The sequence below is a fragment of the Garra rufa genome, chromosome 3 (assembly GCF_049309525.1).
Source record: "Garra rufa chromosome 3, GarRuf1.0, whole genome shotgun sequence".
Taxonomy (NCBI): Eukaryota; Metazoa; Chordata; class Actinopteri; order Cypriniformes; family Cyprinidae; genus Garra; species Garra rufa.
This window is the reverse complement of record NC_133363.1, coordinates 59,287,053-59,309,758: the sequence shown is the minus strand read 5'-3', so window position 1 is coordinate 59,309,758 and position 22,706 is coordinate 59,287,053. Positions and strand designations below refer to the sequence as shown.

At 33.8% G+C, this 22,706-nt stretch overlaps 1 protein-coding gene across 1 annotated transcript; it reads left to right on the top strand.

The window, feature by feature from the left end:
- The first annotated feature begins 533 nt into the window (after positions 1-533).
- On the top strand, positions 534-22,619 carry LOC141331002 (aryl hydrocarbon receptor nuclear translocator 2-like). Its single transcript, XM_073835824.1, has 3 exons — positions 534-903; positions 18,792-18,906; positions 22,275-22,619. The coding sequence occupies exons 1-3, from the start codon at positions 873-875 to the stop codon at positions 22,513-22,515; spliced, it is 387 nt and encodes a 128-aa protein (XP_073691925.1). The 5' UTR covers positions 534-872; the 3' UTR covers positions 22,516-22,619.
- The last annotated feature ends 87 nt before the right edge of the window (positions 22,620-22,706 follow it).

The following is a 22,706-nucleotide window of genomic DNA, read 5'->3' as shown; positions in this document are numbered from 1 at the left end:
TTTTTTGATTGTTCTTTTATGCCAAAAATCATTATGATATTAAGTAAGTATCATGTTCCATGAAGATATTTGTACATATCCTACCGTAAATTTATCAAAACGTAATTTTTGATTAGTAATATGCATTGCTAAGATCTTCATTTAGACAACGATTTTCTCAGTATTTCGATTTTTTGCACCCTCAGATTCCAGATTTTCAAATAGTCGTATCTCAGCCAAATATTGTCCTGTCACAAACCATATACATCAATGAAAACTTTATTTAGTACTCAGCTTTCAGATGATCTATAAATCTCAATTTCAAAAAAATGTACCCTTATGACTGCTTTAGTGGTTCAGGGTCACAAATATCTAATTCAGTTTTGAATTATGATACTGAAACTAATATACAAATGCGCTTTAGAGAAAACAAATTTGACTTTTCACTCGGAAGTCGAAACTTCACATATAGGCTATAGCGGCTGCATTCTAAATGTTGTCATTGTACAGATCTCAGAACAGCCAGTGCTGTCTGTGCTCATGACCATAACAAAGCAACAATGCCAGAGCGGCTTCCAGCCCGGTTTGAAGTTCTTGGAGGGCAGAAATGCGCTGAAGCCGCTGCGTGGATCCTGCATTCATTAATTCAGTGAAGTCTCGCGGTGTTCACGCAACCCCTCAGACATCTTGCGTTTGTCAGACCGCTACGAATCTGCTACATGCACGAGCAGAAGCGCAGTAAAAGCACATCCAGCATCGCTCGATCCCCATCACATCTTCACATGCGGGGCTGAACTGAGTTTGCGCGTTCGAGACACTCGGAGAGGATCGCGTGCGGCGTTATTTTCGTATTGTGCGTCATTTCTGCATTTCTGCGTTTCCACCCAGGCAATATGGCAACACCCGCCGCTGTAAACCCATCCGGTGAGTAGCGATTTTCACTCTTATGCTTTTAAATACAACGTATGTGGTGTTTGAACGGAAACCGAACGTTGGCTTTTTACGCAATACTGTGTTTTCGCGATAACAAAAGAACCCGCGACGCTTTAAACGCACGCGAGCACCCCCTCCCCCCTACGCAAGCAACAACAGCTACATTTAGAATTTTAAAACGCTACATTGTATCATCACTAATATTGTAACATAACATTCATTCTTTCGTGACTATAGAACGTTGAGTGTGTGTTCTGTGACGTCAGAACCAAATGTATCACATTTGGCTTTATTCCGCCGCGGCTTGTTGCTAATGCAAATTAGATGCTGAATATATTTGCCACAAGCCAGTACGTGATTTGATTTCCTTGATACGCGACTGTTGAATCTAATACGTTGCTTATGAGGCTGTAATGGTGATGTGAGGATATTTCTTATGAGCTCGAGCAGCCTATATAGCACACATAACCGCTTTACTTCCTCTGCCTGTTGATTCTATTGCGAAAATGGATGTGGAATAGTCAAGTTTATTGTCATGTGTGTAAATCGGTTTTGCAAGTACAATCCGAATTTTAATGCTTATGTAACAACACACAGACAACATTTGTGATGGAAACATAAATAGTAGGAGAAATGTGATGAGACAAACGGTGAAGTCTAACTGCCAGATGTAAACATAAGCTCGGATTGTTGGTGGAAGACTGTCATGAGTGCATGGAGAGAGCTTTTCAATCGAAGTTTACATGAATGTGAATTTTTAGTCACTACATCTCTAGAATAGAGATTGAATTGTTGCTGTTTTAGGTTTTAATGCTGTTGCGCCTCCAGAGTCACGATTATGTAGGCATCTGTGGTCTATTTTAGTCATCACAGAATGGTCTCATGTTTATATATTTGTCACCTCAGATCAACAACCAAAAACGAGGTAGGTCAAACCTATGAAAATTAAATGTAAATAATAGTTAAATTAGCAGAGATGCTCAGATATTGAAATGTTGCGAAGTCAAAGTGAAGCAGCTAACTATTATAACTTTGTAAAGCCCAAAATACAAAATGTTTTTTTTTTAAATAGAGCCACAGTTTATTTAATGCAACAGTTTTATTCAGAGGCCCAAACTGAGCAAAATATGCAATTTGGTGCAGATGCTGATATTTATATGACCAAAAAGTAAGATGAAATTCTTATAGCTTGTAATTTAAATCAATGAGATCCTTGTAACAGTATACTGCAAAAAAATTAGTCAAAAGTTCACATAACCTTGCGAAAAGTTATTTTATTTAGTACTGACCTGAATAAGATATTTTAAATAAAAGATGTTTGCATATAGTTCGCAAGAGAAAATATTTGAATTTATAAAAATGACCCCGTTCAGAAGTTTACATATGCTTGATTCTTATTACCGTGTTACCTGAATGATCCACAGCTGTGTTTTTTTTTGGTTTAGTGATAGTTGTTCATAAGGTTCTTATTTGTCCTCAATAGTTAAACTAGCTGCTGTTCTTCAAAAAAATCCTTCAGGTCCCACTGATTCTTTGGTTTTTTAGCATTTTTGTGTGTTTGAACCCTTTCCAACAATGACTGTATGATTTTGAGATCCATCTTTTCACACTGAGACTATTACAGAAGGTTCAAACACTCACTGATGCTTTAAAAGGAAACACGAAAACTTTTTGAATTTGAAGATCAGGGTAAATTTAACTAATTTTGTCTTCTGAGGAACATGTAAGTATCTTCTGTAGTTTCTGAAGGGCAGTACTAAATGAAAAAAATATGATATTTAGGCAAAATAAGAAAAACGTACACCTCTTTATTCTGTTCAAAAGTTTTCACCCCCAGCTTTTAATGCATCACGTTTCTTTCTGTAGCATCAGTGAGTGTTTAAAAACGTATGTAATGGTTGCATGAGTCCCTCAGTTGTCCTCAGTGTAAAAAGATGGAACTCAAAATCATAGAGTCATTGTTGGAAAGGGTTCAAATACACAAAAATGCTGAAAAACCAAAGAATCTGTGAGAAGAACTTTTCTGAGAAAACAACGGGCAGTTTCACTGTTCAGGACAAACAAGGGACTCATGAACAGCTATCACTAAAGTGGATCATTTGAACAGGGTCATTTGTATAAGTTCAACTATTATTTTCTCTTGTGGACTATATGTAAACATCTTTTATGTGAAATATCTTATTCACGTCAGTACTAAATGAAAAAAATAACATGCATTTGGTAAAATAATTAACATTTTGCAGATTCTGCAAGGTGTATGTAAACTTTTGACTTAAACTGTAATTGCATATCAGCTGTCACTCTACGTCTCTCAATAATGTGCCTTAGTAAGATGATATTTAAATGCTTAGTTGGTTTTCAAAACATACAATGTAATGCAATACAGTGATGATTGAGAGCTGAACAAATAAACGTTCCTCAAAAGCCTGATGATCACATTTGATCATCACATTTTAACATGATTTGTGAAGTTGCTTCAGTCCACTAAGGTAATATTAATTGCAATATAATACTTTAGTACTTTGCTTTCCAGAAAAGTATGAGCTATAGATTAGACAACAGAAGGCATGGAGTAGATTGTGTGCAACATTTTTTATTTTTTTTTCCACAAATTTTTGAACATGTTGATCATTTAGAGGCCTTCATGCATCGACTATTTTTACATACATTAAAGGACAGTATTATTCGCTTCTAGTATTGCCCTGTTAACAACATACATCTGACTTTATGCAACAGACTTCAGTCAAACAACTTGGTTAGTGATTGTTCATAGGAAACATAAACCGACTGCTGCTCCGTTTATTCAGTGACTTGCTAAAGTAAATTACGCTCCACGACTCCATTGCTTTCCACGAACGCTCTTTCCCCCCAGCAGGCAATTCCTTCCCACCACCTCATTGTAAATGCAAATGAGTGGAAATGAATAAAGAATGCGAGCGTTATTAGCACCTGGTTGACACGCCGAGCTGCCAAGCGCGCTTTAAAATGCACAAGAGCATTCTGGGGTGGAGTCACATGACTGTAGTTGAACTGAAGGGCACTTTGTTTTAAAGTCAGCTAGCTTTTATTTCACTTGCTTAACAAATCTGTAGGCCATCTGTACTTTTACCGTTATGCCCACAATGCCTAACAAAAGGCCCCGGTTGCAGCGCGGCCGCGATAAGAACGTGTTTCGTACAAATAGCAGTAGGTGTTTGTGAATGGGGATTACAGGCACAGTTGATTAGCAACAGTTCGGACTGTTTGCCGACCTCTCGTGTTTGTGAAGGAAGCTTTTCTATTGAAAGCAGTGACGGATAACAGGACTGACTAGAAGTGTAGCATTGCTAAGAAGGAATTTTGTGCATATGGCAAATGGGGGCTTCACAAGATAGCAAATGCTGTAGGATTGACTTTATTTTCTCGGTTTTGTTTCTTCCTTGCTGGATTTAGGCTTTGAGAAAGAATGAGATTGAACTCTATTGATGTGTGAAAAAATTGCTATACTGTTTATACCACATTCAACTGATATATTTCACAGATGTGTGCTTAATAGTCTGAACTACCTGTTTTAGAATATGTGACCCTGGACCACAAAAGGTATATTTGTAGCAGTAGCCAAAAATACATTGTATGGGAAAAATGATCGATTTTTCTTTTATGCCAAAATCATTAGGCTGTTAAGTAAAAGTCATGTGCCATGAAGATATTTAGTAAATTTCCTGTTGTAAATATATCAAAACATAATTTTTTTTATTAGTAATATGCATTGGTAAGAACTTAATTTGGACAAATGTAACAGATTTTCTTAATATTTAGATGTTTTTGCACCCTTTTTAGATTTTCAAATAGTTGCATCTTGTCCAAATATTGTCCTATCCTTACAAAGCATACATTAACGAAAAGCTTATCAGATATATTTCCCCCTTATGACTGGTTTTGTGGTCCAGGGTCACAATTAAATACTTTTTGACAGTACAAGTATGTAAAATGTACTTTACATATGTGACCCTGGATCACAAAACCAGTCTTAAGTCGCTGGGGTATATTTGTAGCAATAGCCAAAAATACATTGTATGGGTCAAAATTATTGGTTTTTCTTTTATGCCAAAAATCATTAGGAAATTAAGTAAAGATCATGTTCCGTGAAGATTTTTTGTAAAATTCCTACTGTAAATGTATCAAAATGTAATTTTTGATTAGTAATATGCATTGTTAAGAACCTAATTTGGACAACTTTAAAGGCGATTTTCTCAGGATTTTGATTTTTTTGCACCCTCAGATTCCAGATTTTCAAATAGATGTATCTCAGTCAAATATTGTCCTATCCTAACAAACCATACATCAATAGAAAGCTTATTTACTGAGCTTTCATATTAAATATACATCTCAGTTTTGTAAAATTTAACCTTATGACTGGTTTTGTGGTCCAGGGTCACATATGTGTTTGTTGATGCTTTAATATTTTATTGTCAGAACTACCTGTTTTATAATACTAGTTTCACAATATTGAGTTTCATAATGTGAAGCTATTCGTTTGTTATATGAATAATCTGGACTTTTGGTTGAATGCACATCAGTGTTGTAAACTAAAACTATTCACAAAAACTTTGGTAACTGAAATAAAGCTGAAATAAACAATAAATCAATAGCTTATGCAAAAGTAGAAATATTGCGTTGTCAGGTTGAAGTACTAAAATGACTAAAAATAAATTAAAACTATATATAAATATTTTAAATATACAAAATGATAAAAGCACATTTTAAAGTGACTAAAATGAACTTAACTAAAAATCTAATCTGAAAATAAGAATGAAAAATAAAATTTTAGTAAATACTACAAATATATAAATAATACTAAAACACAAAGTGGCATTGCTTTTTGTCACAGTGAATGCATAATGCAATGCAATACAGTTATGATTGAGAGATGGATAAATAAACATTCTAAAAAAGCCTAATGAACACATTTGATCACATTTTAACATGATTTTTCTAAAAAAATATATATTGATAATCAAGTAAACATAAAATGCTTTAGTCCACTAAATGTTCGTTTTGCAAAATGAATTGCAATATAAAAGTTACTTGCTAAAAAGTATGAAATATTATTCAGATGACAGAAAACATGTAGCAGATTGTGTGCAACAGTTGTTGTTGTTGTTGTTTTTTTCACAAAGTCTGATCATGTTGATAATAAAGAGGCCTTAGAAATTCATGCAGCAGATGTCTTTGCTCACAGTAAATGTATCTGCTTCCTGAATTTCTTTTTATTAAAAGTACTGACTTCACAAAACTTTTAGCAGTTGAAATAAAGCTGAAATAAATAAAACATTAATATTAGATTAATAGCTTACGCAAAGGTAGAAATATTGCGTTGTCAAGCTAAAGTACTAAAACAATAAAGTACATTAAATACAATAAAAGTAAATTAAAGCTATATCAAAATATTTTAAATTTACAAAATGATAAAAGCACATCTCAGAATGGCTAAAACGTGACTAAAGTGCATTTTCTTAAAATTAACTTAACTAAAATCAAAACTGAGAATAAAAATGAAAAATAAGTTTAAAATATTATTAAATACTATAATAGTAAATAAATAATGCTAAAATACAACATGACATTACTCTTTGTCTTAATGAATACATGATGCAATGCAGTTATGATTGAGAAATAATCATTCTTCAAAAGCCTAATGAACACATTTGATCATTACATTTTAACGTGATTGAAAAGTTACTTGCTAAAAAAGTATGAAATATCAATCAATCGATAATTGAGAGGCCTTAGAAATTTTTGCACCAGATATGCACACAGTAAAGCACGATAGTATCTGCTTCCAGAATTTATTTTTATTAAAATTATTGACTTCACAAAACTTTTGGCAATTGAGATAAAGCTGAAATAAATAAATAACTTTAATATTAGATGAATAGCTTATGCAAAAGTAGAAATATTGCATTGTCAAGTTGTACTAAAACAATAAAGAGAGCAATGCTAGTTAGTTTTTTTTTTGTCAAATTAAGACTAAAACTTAAATACAAATAAATTAAAGCTATATCAAAATATTTTACATTTACAAAATGATAAAAGCACATTTAAGAATGGCTAAAACGTGACTAAAAGTGCATTTTCTTAAAATTAACTTATAACTAAAATCAAAACTGAGAATGAGAATGAAAGAAAAATATTATTAAATACTATAAAAGTATATAAATAATACTAAAATACAACATGACATTACTCTTTGTCTCAGTAAATACATAATGAAATACAATACAGTTATGATTGAGAGATGATCAAATAAAGATTCTTCAAAAGCCTAATGAACACATTTGATCATTACATTAAACATGATTTTTCTAAAAAAATATATATTGATAATCAATTAAAAATAAGTTGCTTTAGTCCACTAAATGTTCATCTTGCAATAATTGCAATATAAAAGTTACTTGCTAAAAACTATGAAATATCAATCAGATGACAGAAAGCATGTAGCAGATTGTGTGCAACAGTTTTTTTTTTCACAAAGATAATTTAGAGGCCTTAGAAATTCATGCACCAGATGTATTTGCATTTGCATGTATTAAAGCACAATATTATCTGCTTCCAGAATTGGGCTGATTAAATAAAAAATAATGAATGTATTTTTATTAAACTATTCACTTCACAACTTTTGCCAGTTAAAATAAAGCTGAAATAAATAAAACATTAATATTAGATGAATAGCTTACGCAAAAGTAGAAATATTGCATTTTCAAGTTGTACTCAAGTACTAAAACAATAAAAAGAGTCAACACTAGTTTTTTTTTGTCAATTGAATGCCTAAAACTTAAATAAAAATAAATTAAAGCTATATCAAAATATTTTACATTTACAAAATGATAAAAGCACATTTCAGAATGACTAAAACCTGACTAAAAGTGCATTTTCTTCAAATTAACTTCAAAATTAAAACTGATCAAAACAACATGGCATTGCAGTTTGTCTCAGTGTATCCATACATTTTTATGCATTTTTCTAAAAAGGCCAGCTTAACTGTGAGCTTTGATTGAGATTTTTGTTAAATATTTATATCAGTAGAGTTAAATGGGTTGAAACATTTCATTTCACTGCACTTTTGCTTGCATTTTTAATGTGCTACATGTTTGCCATCAAGTTCAATGTTGTTTTTAACAGCTATATCCTTTAAAAACAGCCTCTTCGTTAAGCTGTGTTGTATTTTTAACAGATTTGTAAAGCAATCTGTGCTGAAATATGTGAGTATAGCTCATATTTATGAGCTATAAACCAAGTTTCTGATCACCCAGTAGATATTGTTGAAGTTGTTGGTTTACCTGAAATCAGAAAGTTGCATTTTGAACAAGTTGTTGGTTAGTTTCAGTAAATACTTCTTGGCCTGCAAACAGAAGTTTTGACTTCTGAAAGGTACCATATGTTTTCATAGCTTGTTGAACTCTTTAAGAATTAAAATTTTCATTATACGGCCCATTTAATTCTGATGTGCGTGCTGCGTCTATCCTTGCATGAAACATTTGCAAGTGATTGGACTTCTGTCAAGAAATACAGCATTGGTGTCGTTCTCTGTAAGCTCTTGAAATGAGTATAAAGAAAAAAGTCACTGAAGACAATTACACATACATTACTAAAGCATGCTTTCGATTTTTCTGTTGACCGTCATGTCTGAAATATCCAGAAAGTTTGGCAGCGCAAACTTTCTTTGGCTGCGTAACAATAGACCAGAAGAGGAGAGTCATTGTTCACATGTGCGTGCTATCAGAGAAAGGATGTTAATTCAATAGATTGTAGTTTCTTCCTTTAAACGTGTAGGTTTCTGAACTCTTCGGGAAGCACTCAATTGAGAAACTCTTTTCTCCGTGGAGATGTGCCAAGTGTCGCTTCGACCTCGTCGGCACCCTGAGAATATACTGCTTCAGCCGCCCTGAATTGCTTTTTTCAGTCTCTTTTAAGTGCTGGTGATGAATTTAGGGACTAAGTGTTTTACTGCTAAACAAGTTATTATCCATTCTTTGTTTTTTGTCATTCTTGTGTTTGGAATGGCCGCCTTCCATCTTATTCCACCACAGCTTCTGTTTTTATAGGGTTTTAGCAATTATATAAAACGGTCTGCTGCTGGTCCATTCTGAAGTTGCTATTCAGTTTCTCAATTACATTCCCATGGTTCGCTCAAGGTAAAATAATATACAGGGCTGCAAACTGATTTGTTTTTTTCATTGCATGGTACGAGAGAGAAAGTCTGGAAGCCCGTTTCTGCCACTGAATAAAAGATAAAAAAGGTAATTTTGACTTTTCTCTCACAATTGCGAGTTTACATCTTGCAAATCTGACTTTTTTTTTTTCTCAGAATTGTGAGATATAAATGCACAATTGCAAGTTATAAAGTCAGAATTGCTAGTTATAAACTCGCAATTCTGACTTTTTTCTCAGAATTGTGAGATATAAACTTGCAATTGCGAGTTATAAAGTCCAGTTCTGAGGAGAAAAAAAGACTGATATGTTTACAGAATTGTAAGAGTTTATATATCGGAATTCTGACTTAATAACTTGCAGTTGTGAGTTTATATCATGCAATTTTGACTAACTCACAATTTTGAGTTTATATGCAATTTTGACATTATTTCTCAGAATTGCGCATTTATATCTTGCAATTCTGACTTTAAAATTCACAATTGTGAGTTTATATAATGCAATTGTGACTATTTCTCAGAATTGCGAGTTTATATCACGCAATTCTGACTATTTCTCAAAATTGAATGTTTATTTCTTGCAATTCTGACTTTGTAACTTGCAGCTGTAAGTTTATATGCAATTGTGAGAAATAAAGCAATTCTGTGAGAAATAAGCAATTTGTGAGAAATATTTCACAATTCTGAGAAATAAAGTCGCAATTGCATGATATAAACTCACAATTGTGAGTTTTAAAGTCAGAATTGCAAGATATAAATGCGCAATTCTGAGAAATAATGTCAAAATTGCATAAAAAAATCACAATTGTGAGTTATAGTCAAAATTGCGACATTTCTCAGAATTGCATGTCTACAGTCGTGGCCAAAAGTTTTGAGAATGACACAAATGTTAGTTTTCACAAAGTTTGCTGCTCAACTGCTTTTAGATCTTTGTTTCAGTTGTTTCTGTGATGTACTGAAATATAATTACAAGCACTTCATACGTTTCAAAGGCTTTTATCGACAATTATATGACATTTATGCAAAGAGTCAGTATTTGCAGTGTTGGCCCTTCTTTTTCAGGACCTCTGCAATTCGACTGGGCATGCTCTCAATCAACTTCTGGGCCAAATCCTGACTGATAGCAACCCATTCTTTCATAATCACTTCTTGGAGTTTGTCAGAATTAGTGGGTTTTTGTTTGTCCACCCACCTCTTGAGGATTGACCACAAGTTCTCAATGGGATTAAGATTTGGGGAGTTTCCAGGCCATGGACCCAAAATGTCAACGTTTTGGTCCCCGAGCCACTTAGTTATCACTTTTGCCTTATGGCACGGTGCTCCATCGTGCTGGAAAATGCATTGTTCTTGACCAAACTGTTGTTGGATTGTTGGAAGAAGTTGCTGTTGGAGGGTGTTTTGGTACCATTCTTTATTCATGGCTGTGTTTTTGGGCAAAATTGTGAGTGAGCCCACTCCCTTGGATGAGAAGCAACCCCACACATGAATGGTCTCAGGATGCTTTACTGTTGGCATGACACAGGACTGATGGTAGCGCTCACCTTTTCTTCTCCGGACAAGCCTTTTTCCAGATGCCCCAAACAATCGGAAAGAGGCTTCATCGGAGAATATGACTTTGCCCCAGTCCTCAGCAGTCCATTCGCCATACTTTTTGCAGAAGATCAATCTGTCCCTGATGTTTTTTTTGGAGAGAAGTGGCTTCTTTGCTGCCCTTCTTGACACCAGGTCATCTTCCAAAAGTCTTGGCCTCACTGTGTGTTCAGATGCGCTCACACCTGCCTGCTGCCATTCCTGAGCAAGCTCTGCACTGGTGGCACTCCGATCCCGCAGCTGAAACCTCTTTAGGAGACGATCCTGGCGCTTGCTGGACTTTCTTGGACGCCCTGAAGCCGCCTTAACAATGCAGTGGAAAGTTTTTTTCGGGATTAAGTTAATTTTCATGGCAAAGAAGGATTATGCAATTCATCTGATCACTCTTCATAACATTCTGGAGTATATGCAAATTGCTATTATAAAAACTTAAGCAGCAACTTTTCCAATTTCCAATATTTATGTAATTCTCAAAACTTTTGTCCACGACTGTATATCTTGCAATTCTGACTTTATAACTCACAATAGTGAGTTTGTCTCATAATTCTGAAAAAAAAAAAGTCAGAATTGTGAGATAACGAGTCTCAATAACCTTTTTTGTTTTTTATTCATTGGCCGAAACAGGCTTCCATAAGAAAGCCTACAAAATGTTACAAAAAATTAACTTGTCACAACTCCCCAAAGAGTTTTTTTTCTCCCAATTTAATGAGGTATGTGTTGTAATTCCATGTAAAAGTCAACCCTGAAAATGTGTTTTTCACAGCCAGTTGTGTGCTTGACTGCATTAGTTCACTCAGGGACAGATGACTTTCAAGGTCTACAGAGAAAAGCTTTTGATTCACTAGTAATTTTATATAGCAGTATTGGCTAAATAAGCCTAAATATGAGTTATTATTGGCTAATATTTAGCCGTTTTAATAACCATGTTGGTTTGATGAATTAACAGACTAGAAATGGCTCTCTTTATTGTTAGTTTCAAAGTATACCAGCAGTCCAAGTTTTAATATATGTAGTTTGTGAATGTTTAGTTATCAGTTTGTGATATAGACCACATGGGATGATGCCATTGCTTTTTTTGCTCATCAAGGCTGCATTTATTTTATTAAAAATACAGTAAAAACAGTAAAATTTTGAAATATTATTACAATTCCAAAGACTGTTTTTTACTTGAGTATATTTTAAAATGCAATTTATTCCTGTGATGCAAAGCTGAATTTTCAGCATCATTACTGCAGTCTTCAGTGTCACATGATCCTTCAGAAATCATTCTAAAATGCTGATTTGCTGCTTCTGATTATTATCATGTTGAAAAAATTTAAATTCTTATCTTTTAACATGATAAATGTCTTTACTGTCATTTTGAACAATTAAAAGCGTATGTTCTTAATAAAAGTTTGAATATCTTTTAAAAGAACAAGTTTTACTGACCCAAAGTTTTGAACAGTAATCTGATTGCATCATTTCAAGAGCCCTTGAAACACCAAAATCGACTGAGCCTCTGCTGCATACCCGCAATCCTGTGCTGAATCTCAAGTCCTGATAATCCAGATCTGAATCATTCCTCCAAAGAATCAATTTATCCAAGTTTATCCGTCACGGCACAGATTCGTAAAGAGGGGCCGCGTTCCAAGACAGCGTTGTGTTCTGGGAAGGTTTTCTTTATGCTTTGATTAAGGAATTTGCTCATTTGGCTTGTTTCTGTCTCTATGGAGTTCACTTCTCACACAGAAAAACGAAATGAGACGTGCTGTCCACATTTGTAAAGAGCTCAGACATTACATGGAATCCTATGGGATGGGGCTCAGTACCAAGTGCCATGTGGATGTTTTGTTTTGGTGCGGATCTGAATGGAACCGGGCCTCTGGTCATTAAAATGATTCGGAGGAGAGAAAAGAGAGAGGAGCGTGTGAGATGTTGAGTCGTGATTTAAAATGAGAGACAGCAGCGTCCTATCTGTCTTCTAGCCTTCACTCCATCCCATGAGACAGATTAATGAGTTTGACCTGAGGGCTTTCTGACAGAGAGCGACAACGGATGAGGGAGCTTTACAAAGTTCTGCAAAGCAGCGAGGCATCTGAAAGGGAGATACTTTGAAGAATGTTCACACATTTGTATGAAAGCATACAGTGACCCTAAAAACACTGTAGCTTTATACAGCCTGACATATGAAATATAAGTTTAAAGTGGATGAGTTTGATAAATCTTTAGACCAAAAAAAAAAAAACCTTTCCTTAGAGGGTTAGTTCACTTCCAGAACAAAATTTTACAGATAATTTACTTCACCCCCTTGTCATTCAAGATGTTCATGTCTTTCTTTCTTCAGTCGTAAAATAATTGTTTTTTGAGGAAAACATTTCAGGAATGTTCTCCATATAGTGGACTTCTATGGTGCCCGCTAGGTTGAACTTCCGAAATGCAGTTTTAATGCAGCTTCAAAGAGCTCTAAACGATCCCAGCTGAGGAATAAGGGTCTAATATAGTGGAACTATTGGTTGTTTTAAAAAAAAAAAAGTACAATTTCTACAGTTTTTAACCACACATGCCTGTCTTGTCAGAGTGCACAGTCTATGCATGCACATCACAGCTAGACAAGTCGAACATTCAAGGGTAAAAAGTATATAAATTGTAAAATAAATGCAGAAAATAAGCGATCGTTTCACTAGATAAGACCCTTCTTCCTTGGCTGGGATTGTTTAGAGCCTCTTGAAGCTGCATTTAACCCCTTAAATGTCACCAGCCCACCGGTAGGCCTAGTGGTGCTCTTTTATTTTGTGTCTTTTTTTTCTCTATCAAATTATTCAGTAATCATCATAAATTATATATCAAATATCAAACCTCAGAATTCATCCAGTGCAAACCATTTTTAAATCGGACATTCCGTTATTACGGAAATGGTACTTTAAAATCTTTTAGTGGTCTCCTCCCCTTAGTGGGTGGAGTCAAGTGTCATATTACAAAATATATTACGGTCTTGTAGAATCAACATTTTTATAAACCTGACAAAATACATATTGTTGGAATTCTCAAGATTCCATATTTGGTGGTTATTGTTTGATAGAAGTAATATTGACAGAAATATAGACATTTGTGACAGAAAAATTCATCAAAAAATTATATGAAAAATTCGGTGGCTGTTTGTGGTATAACACCCTAAATAAAATCTCACAGGACCCTCCATTTTTTTTTTATTAACTTTGATAATTAAAATGTGGAACATAACTTATTCAGACATAGAGCTTTAATTTTATAGCGGTTTTGGATTCAAAAATATTTTGTAAAATGTTTATTTTATCTCAAATAAAAAAAGGGTACGGTGCATTTTCTTTACAGTAATTTTAAACTTCTAAAACATTTATTACTTTAATCTGCAGATTATCTTCTTAAAAAAAAGTCCAACCTTAGGTCTGTATTCCAAAGCATTCATGAATTGTAACAATTTAAGTTTGTTCAAAAATTGGGGGGTGACACTTACAGGAGTAGTTCACTTTCAGAACAAAAATTTGCAGATAATGTATCACCCCCTTGTCATCCAAGATGTTCATGTCTTTCTTTATTCAGTCGTAAGGAAATTATGTTTTTTGAGGAAAACATTTCAAGATTTCTGTCCATATAATGGACTTCTATGGTGCCCCCGAGTTTGAACTTACAAAAGGCAGCTTCAAAGGGCTCTAAACGATCACAGCCGAGGAAAGAAGGGTCTTATCTAGCAAAACGATCAGTTATTTTCTAAAAAAAAAAAACTTTTTAACCTCAAATATACTTTTTAACCTCAAATGCTTGTCTTGTCTAGCTCTGTGTGTATTCTGTGTAGAGATTAAGAAGTATATAAATTGTAAATGTTTTTAGAAAATAACTGATCGTTTCACTAGATATGACCCTTCTTCCTCGGCTGAATCATTTAGAGCCCTTTGAAGCTGCATTTAAACTGCATTTTGGAAGTTCAAACTCAGGGGCACCATAGAAGTCCATTAAATGGAGAGAAATCCTGAAATGTTTTCCTCAAAAATTTAACTTTACGACTGAAGAAAGAAATACATGGATGCCATCTTGGATGACAAGGGGGTGACTACATTATCTGTACATTTTTTGTTCTGAAAGTGAACTACTCCTTTAAGTTTTTGTTGTTGTAAATACATCAGGTTTCTATGGCTCTTATGTTGAGAATATGGAGCTCATACTCGAGGAGTCAAAAATACCTTATTTTTATTCAGAGGCCCAAACAGAGCATAAATATGTAATTTGGTGCAGTTGCTGATATTTATATGGCTACAAAGTAAGATGAAATTCTGGTAGCTTGTAATGTGAACCAGTGAGATCTTTATTATAACAGTGTAACAGACTACTCATTTTAAATGCAGTTGTCACTCTATATCTCCCAATAATGTCTTTGTAAGATGATATTTTAATGCTTAGTTTTAATTATCAAAGCTCTGTACTTTCAGAAAATATGCAATTCAAAACGGTCATGAATGAGAGATGAATGCATCAATGTTCCACAAAAGACTGATGACCTTAACAGTCTTAAATAGTTAAGGCAGTCTTGTAATTTCCCCTCATGGATTGTGGTTTCTTGCCACTGATCTATAATAGAGAACTGGATTGCTCATGACGTCATAAAAGTGAAGCCACCGCGCCGCCATATTAGTATTCCCTAGTATTCCCACACATTCCATTGAATGAATAGGAAACTATACGATTTTATTGAGAAAACATCACATAACAAGTCAGTGTTTTTATACCTGAAGTCTCACTGTACATTTTCACAATGCAAACGTCCTAAGCATGTAAACGGTTAATGTTGGGAATTCCCTCTGCTTATTAAAAATGTACGTTCATAGCCTACATTACAGTCGCGTACATCAGATAAACAAACATCATACGATCTCAGTACAGCTATTCACGGTTTATGTCATTTTGTTGTTTATATTCGTACAGTAGACTAACTGCATGTTTCAACAATATTTAACAGTAACGTTATTCATTTTGAAGCAGGTAATGATTTGTTCGTTAAATTAACAATTAATTCAACATACACAGCATTTTACTCAGATGGAAACGGTAATGTTAGTAAATTATTACAGAATTTGCTGATCTGAAGAGTCTGAAATAGATGTTGCTCAATCAGGCACATTAAAAATACACACCATGACTCGGAGAATATATCACTGACTACAAATGGTACGGACTTAAATTTCAAAGATTTGAATTTCAATATAACGAGCAATATAGTAACAGAGACTTGTATTATTTACTGTATAATCGAATCAATTTCAGATACTAATACCAGATATATGGTACTGTGTATTATTTTCTGCATAATTAGGTACATAAAGAAATATATTTAGTGTTGGATCAGTACGTTACCCGTCTCTGTAAGTGCGCAGCTGACACACCCACCTGAACGATTTCAATATATTGCTTATCCAGCCCGAATAGACCATAAACATTCCAGAAAACATCTTAAGTCAAAATTAATTTACATACACATATCTTAAAAACTAATCCTGTGTGAAAGATACGCTTCAAATCGGGTGATTTTAGGTCAGCAATTTACATGTGACTCAATGGCGCTCTCTGCAGGTAGGGAATAGTAAGATGGCGGATCGAACACTTCCGGTGGCTTCACTGCCTAACGGCAGTTTAGAACGCAATGAGCAATCCAGTCATTATATAGATCAGTGTTTCTTGCGCCTTCATATGTACTGAGGTTTGAAGTAAGGTGTAAGTTTGTAAACCTCATAAATGAATAATGAGAACTCAGCAAAAGGGTCTGCTCAGCTCCAGAGGACAGAAGAAGTGGAAGGCTGACTTTATCAAATATTAAAATGGTTCTGCGATCATCAGGCAGAACATGTCAGAGTGAGTTCATTTTCTCAGCCAAATGCTGTTGGCGATGTTAGTGTGAACTGGTGTGTGTGTGTGTGTGTGTGTGTGTGTGTGTGTGTGTGTGTGTGTGTGTGTGTGTGTGTGTGTGTGTGTGTGTGTGCTACATATACTGGTGCTGTGTTTAATTAGTGCAATGGTTTTTGGTGTATTTTTGTCTTGCTTTGTGACTAGAAACACGGTAATACTTTAAGTACAATTCTTTTTTGGAAAGAAATTAATACTTTTATTTAGCAACTATGCACTGAATTAATCAAAAGTGACAGTAAAGATATTTATAATTATATTAAAGATTTCTATTTCAAATCTGTTCTTTTGAACATTCTTTTCATCAAAAGATCCTGAAAAATAAAATGCATCATACTTTCCAAAAAAAAAAAGAATAATAATAAGGCAACACATTTGTTTTCAACATTGATAATAATCAGAAATGTTTCTTGAACAGCAAATCCGCATGTTAGAATGATTTCTGAAGAATCACGTGACACTGAAAACTGCAGTAATGATACTAAAAATTCAACTTTGCATCACAGGAATAAATTACAGCTTTAAATATATTCACATAGAGAACAGTTATTTTAAATGGCAGTAATATTTTACAATATTATGGTTTGTACTGTATTTTTAATCAAAAGTGACAGTAAAGATGCATAATGATAGAAAAGATTTCTATTTCAGATAAATTGTGTTCTTTTGAGCTTTCTTTTCATCAAAAGATCCTGGAAAAATGAAATGCAGTATACTTATGTACCTATACTCCACAAAAATATTAGGTAACACATCTGTTTTTAACGTTGATAATGATCAGAAATGTTACTTGAGGAGCAAATAAGCATGTTAGAATGAATTCTGAAGGATCATGTGACACTGAAGACTGGAGTAATGATGCTGAAAATTCTGCTTTGCATCGCAGGAATAAATTACATCTTTAAATATATTAACATGGAGAACAGTTACTTTGAATGGCAATAATATTTTACAGTATAAGTGTTTATACGGTATTTTTGATTGAATAATTGCAGATTTGGTGAGCAGAAGAGGCTTCTTTTACATAAAAAAAAAAAAAAAACATTAAAAAAATCCTACCAACCCCAAACTTTTGAGGGTAGCGTAATGTGAAAATTAATGCATGTGCTTTGATTTATATGCGACCCTGTACCACAGAAGTTTTAAGTAGCAAGGGTGTATTTAGCAATAGCCAAAAATACATTGTATGGGTCAAAATTTTCGAAAATCATTAGGATATTAAGTAAAGATTGTGTTCCATGAAGATATTTTGTAACTTTCCTACCGTAAATATATCGAAACTTACTTTTAGATCTATTTACGATATAAATATCATGAATCAGGAGTGTCTGTAGTTGAACACAGCTTTAATGAGCTCATAAGAGTGTCTCTCAGAGCCCATTATGAAGGAGCACCTATTTGTTTTCATCGTCTCTCTTATTATGTATCACTTTATTATTTGTTTTGTCATTGAAAAGGTGTTCGGTGTTAATGGAAGGAAATAAAAACATTTTATTTATTGATTATCTTCCTCATTAAGGACGTTGCTGAGCTAAAATATATTCACATAGAGAACAGTTATTTGAAATGGCAATAATATTTTACAGTATTACTGTTTATACTGTATTTTTGATTAAATGCAGATTTGGTCTTACCAACCCCAAACTTTTGAATGGTAGCATAAAGTGTAAAATTTCATTGCTTTGATTATATGTGACACTAGAGCACAAAACCAGTCTTAAGTAGCACAGGTATATTTGTAGCAATAGCCAAAAATACATTGTATGGGTCAAAATGATTGATTATTCGTTTATGCCAAAAATCATTAGGATATTAAGTAAAGATCATGTTCCATGAAGATATTTAGTAAATTTTCTACTGTAAATATATCAAAACTTAATTTTTGATTAGTAATATGCATTGCTAAGAACTTAATTTGGACAACTTTAAAGGTGATTTCCCCTCAGATTCCAGATTTTCAAATAGTTGTATCACTGTATCTCCTAACAGACCATACATCAATGGAAAGCTTATTTATTCAGCTTTCAGATGATATATAAATCTCAGTTTCAAAAATTTGACCCTTATGACTGGTATTGTTCAGCTTTGATGGTGAATTCATAACATAAATAGATGTTTGACAAAGAGTAGATGAAAGGTTAACTGAAGTCAGTGTTTCCGTGGCTGATTCTGATGTTTTCGGTCTTTCAGAAATGGGCACGGATCTGCCGGGGCCGGTAGCCATGCCAGGCGCTGTGGTGGGTGCGGGTCAGGTCAGGATGGCGGGCGCCATGCCAGGACGAGGAGGCAAACGGAGATCAGCGGGGTGAGTTATTATGCTAAACAGCATATTATTTTCAGAATTTCAGATGCTCAGTTCAATATGGTGTCTTGCAAATCAAAAAATATAAATAAAAAAAGTCAGAATGACTCATTTTCTGCTGTGTAGTTTAGCTGTTTGAGGGGAATTGGATACAGCTGCACAGGTTTTGGCCTTTTTTGTACTTTCTTTAATAGCCCACTAATCAAGAAATTCAAAAATTGATTACAAAAAATCTAATGTGTGAAATATCCCATGATTTGAACATAATGCATAAGATAAATAATTAATTAATCCATCAACTTTTAAAACTATTATTATTTCTTGAATTAATAATACATTATATAATGATTGTTCATTCAGATCATTCAGGAATCCAGTTTCTCTTAAAGAATAAAACTGTATACAGTCAAATCAAAATGTATTCAGACATCTTCAACATTTCTCACATTATCAGTTTATTTGCTATAGTTTAGAAAATGGTAATAAAATTTGACAAAAACTCAAGAGTTAAACCGTCTCAGAACAAATTCACCTTAATAATCACAACTTTGATAGAAAGGTATGTAACAAAACATGATCAGGTCAAAGTGTCAAATCACATTTTTTGTCTTAAATTTTTATCACTTTTACTGGTAGTCCACTGTATGAAGAATTTTTGGATATAATATGTCACAGTTTACTTTATTTTGCTATGCTTACTTACATAAATGTGACCCTGGACCACAAAACCAGTCATAAGGTTAAATTTGACAAAACTGAGATTTATACATCATATGAAAGCTCAATAAATAATCTTTCTATTGATGTATGGTTTGTTAGGATAGGACAATATTTGGCTGAGATACATCTATTTGAAATCAGAAATCTGAGGATGCAAAAAAATCAAAAAGACTGAGAAAATCACCTTTAAAGTTGTCCAAATTAGGTTCTTAACAATGCATATTACAAATCAAAAATTACATTTTGATATGTTTACAGTAGGAATTTTACAAAAAATCTTCATGGAACATGAACTTTACTTAATTTCTTAATGATTTTTGGCATAAAAGAAAAATCAAAAATTTTGACCCATACAATTTATTTTTGGCTATTGCTACAAATATACCCCAGCGACTTAAGACTGGTTTTGTGGTCCAGGGTCACAAATGAACTATAGTATCCTTCACCCACTAGTAAAAAATATCAAAAATGATATCTGGTGTCTGAATAATTTTTGGCTTGACTGTACGTGCATGTATTTTCCATTGTATGTTTGTAATTTCTTTCTACGTAATTACTTAATGCATCAGATGTGTAATTTATACATGTTTGTTAGTCTATTGAAGGTGCTGTGATGCATACAGCAGGAAACATCATGAATCAGGAGTGTTTGTAGTTGAACGCAGCTTTAATGAGCTCATGAAATGAAATGACTGTCTCTCAGAGACCATTACAAAGAAGCACTCTTTTTTTATTATTTGCTTTGTCATTGAAAAGGTGTCCGGTGTTATTGGAAGGAAATAAAAACAAGTACTGACGTTACTGAGCTACATGTACTTTTTTGAATACTGTATTAGAATAAAATCATCTTTATTAGAGTCATATTTGACAGATAATTAATCACATTAATGCTGCGTTTAGTGGAAAATGGTATAAATGAAATCTCCAAGTGGGTGGATCTTGGTGAGCTTTATTCTGTGCCCGTTATAGTGAAGTATGAATATTATATATTATTCTTTTTTTTTTTTTTAGACAATATTATACAGTTTTACAGAGTCCAGTGTATAGCTCCCCAAATAATTGTACAATAGCAGCACAACTAATTAGTCTCAATAGGTAACAGTGGCATCTGCTGTGTTAGAGGCAGAACTTCAGTTCCCATCATGCACCACAGCATGAATAAATCAACTGTAAATCAGCATCAGTGTAGTCTGATTTTAAAATAAATAACCAAAAAAAAAAAAAAACCTTTTTGGATTTTTGCATTTATTATTACAGGACAGTGAAGTAAGAGGCAGGAAGCGACAGGGGAGGAGAGAAGGGAATAGGATTGGGAAAGGACCTTATTCAAGACTCAAACTCAAGTCTCTTTAATTTTTTATTCGATGGTCAACTACAAATGCAAAAATAAAAAAATATATATTTTTTAAATATTATTTTTTTTGTCCAAATTTATTTAAAATTTTGTTTTCATTTTAATATATTTTTTCTTTCATTTTTTTGTATATTTTTTTGTAATTTACCTAAACACACAGTGTATCGCAGACAATACAGTGGAATGCTAACAGGTTAATTTAAATGTAAAAAAAATAAGTGTACATATAATGTACTCACCCTCTTGTCATCTAAGATGTTCATGTCGTTCTTTCTTCAGTCGTAAGGAAATTGCTTTTTGAGTAAAACATTTCAGGATTTTTCTCCATATAATGGAGTTCTATGGTGCCCCCGAGTTTGAACTTCCAAAATGCAGCTTCAAAGGGCTCTAAACGACGAGGAAAGAAGGGTCTTATCTAGCAAAACGATGGGTTATTTTCTTAAAAAAAATTAGTTTATATACTTTTAAACCTCAAATGCTCGTCTTGTCTAGCTCTGCAAGACGAGCCTTTGAGATTAAAAAGTAGTTGTAAATGTTTTTAGAAAATTTAGAGCCCTTTGAAGCTGCATTTAAACTGCATTTTGGAAGTTCAAACTCGGGGCACCATAGAAGTTCATAATTTTTTTATGACTGAAAAAGAAAGACATGAACATCTTGGATGAAAAGGGGTACATTATCTGTAAAATTTTGTTCTGGAAGTGAGCTTCTCCTTTAAGAGGTACTCAATTTGTAGCCTATTAAATCTCAATTTAAACAGTGGAAACAGTGATGGTCTTTCCAAAGTGCTGTGTTTTCATTCAGTGCACTAACATGAGGTGGTTTCCATGGAAAACACACTTCACCGGCCCACACAACCACATCAGAGAGGTTTTGGTCTGCTACTTTATAAAACCTCTCTCATACTTCGCCAACGTCAATTTTTAATTCCTATATTAATAATGAAAACTAATGTCCTTCACATCAGAAATCCAGTAAAATATGGTTTCCGAAACCTTGTTGTACTTTCTGATTTTTGACAGCATTGTTTCTACAAGTATGTTGAGCATATTTTATGTAACAGACTGTAAACATTTGAGTGGTACTGGCTAATAATCTCCTTTCGAAGCTTAGTTTACGATTGCTTTCTGTTATCTGTATGTTGTTTGACTGGCTTTTCTGTTTGTAATGTTGTAGTTTGTTGATTAGCTTCTCTGTTCAAGTTCATTATGATTTATATAAAGCAGTTTTTCTGTTGCATAAGCAACATTGCATAATTCAAAACAGTTTGTGAGCAAGTGTATTTGTTTTCATCTTTCAGGATGGACTTCGACGACGAGGACGGAGAGGGACCCAGCAAATTTTCAAGGCAAACTTTTTCCATTGTTTCCAACCTTTCCGAACAAACCAATCAAACCACGCACGCACCATGTCCTTTTGTTATATTTTCTATTGTTTGCCCATGTCTTTCAGCTGTGCCACAGCGTCTGTGCCATTTCAAGACATCGCTCATGTTTTGTTGCCCTCAACTTATGGTTTCGTTTCAGTTCATGTTCTTTTAAAGGAGCTGTATCCATAGTTATGCTGCGCCTGACGGTAAAGACGCTTCTCTGTTAGCTGTAGCGTTGGAATGGAGACACTGACCCCTGCTGGAGATACAGGACACACTCCAGCAATTCCTCTCCTGCTTGGAGCAATCGCTTACTAAAAAAAATGCTGTTGTTAATTGATCACCTTTATATTGTTCCAAACC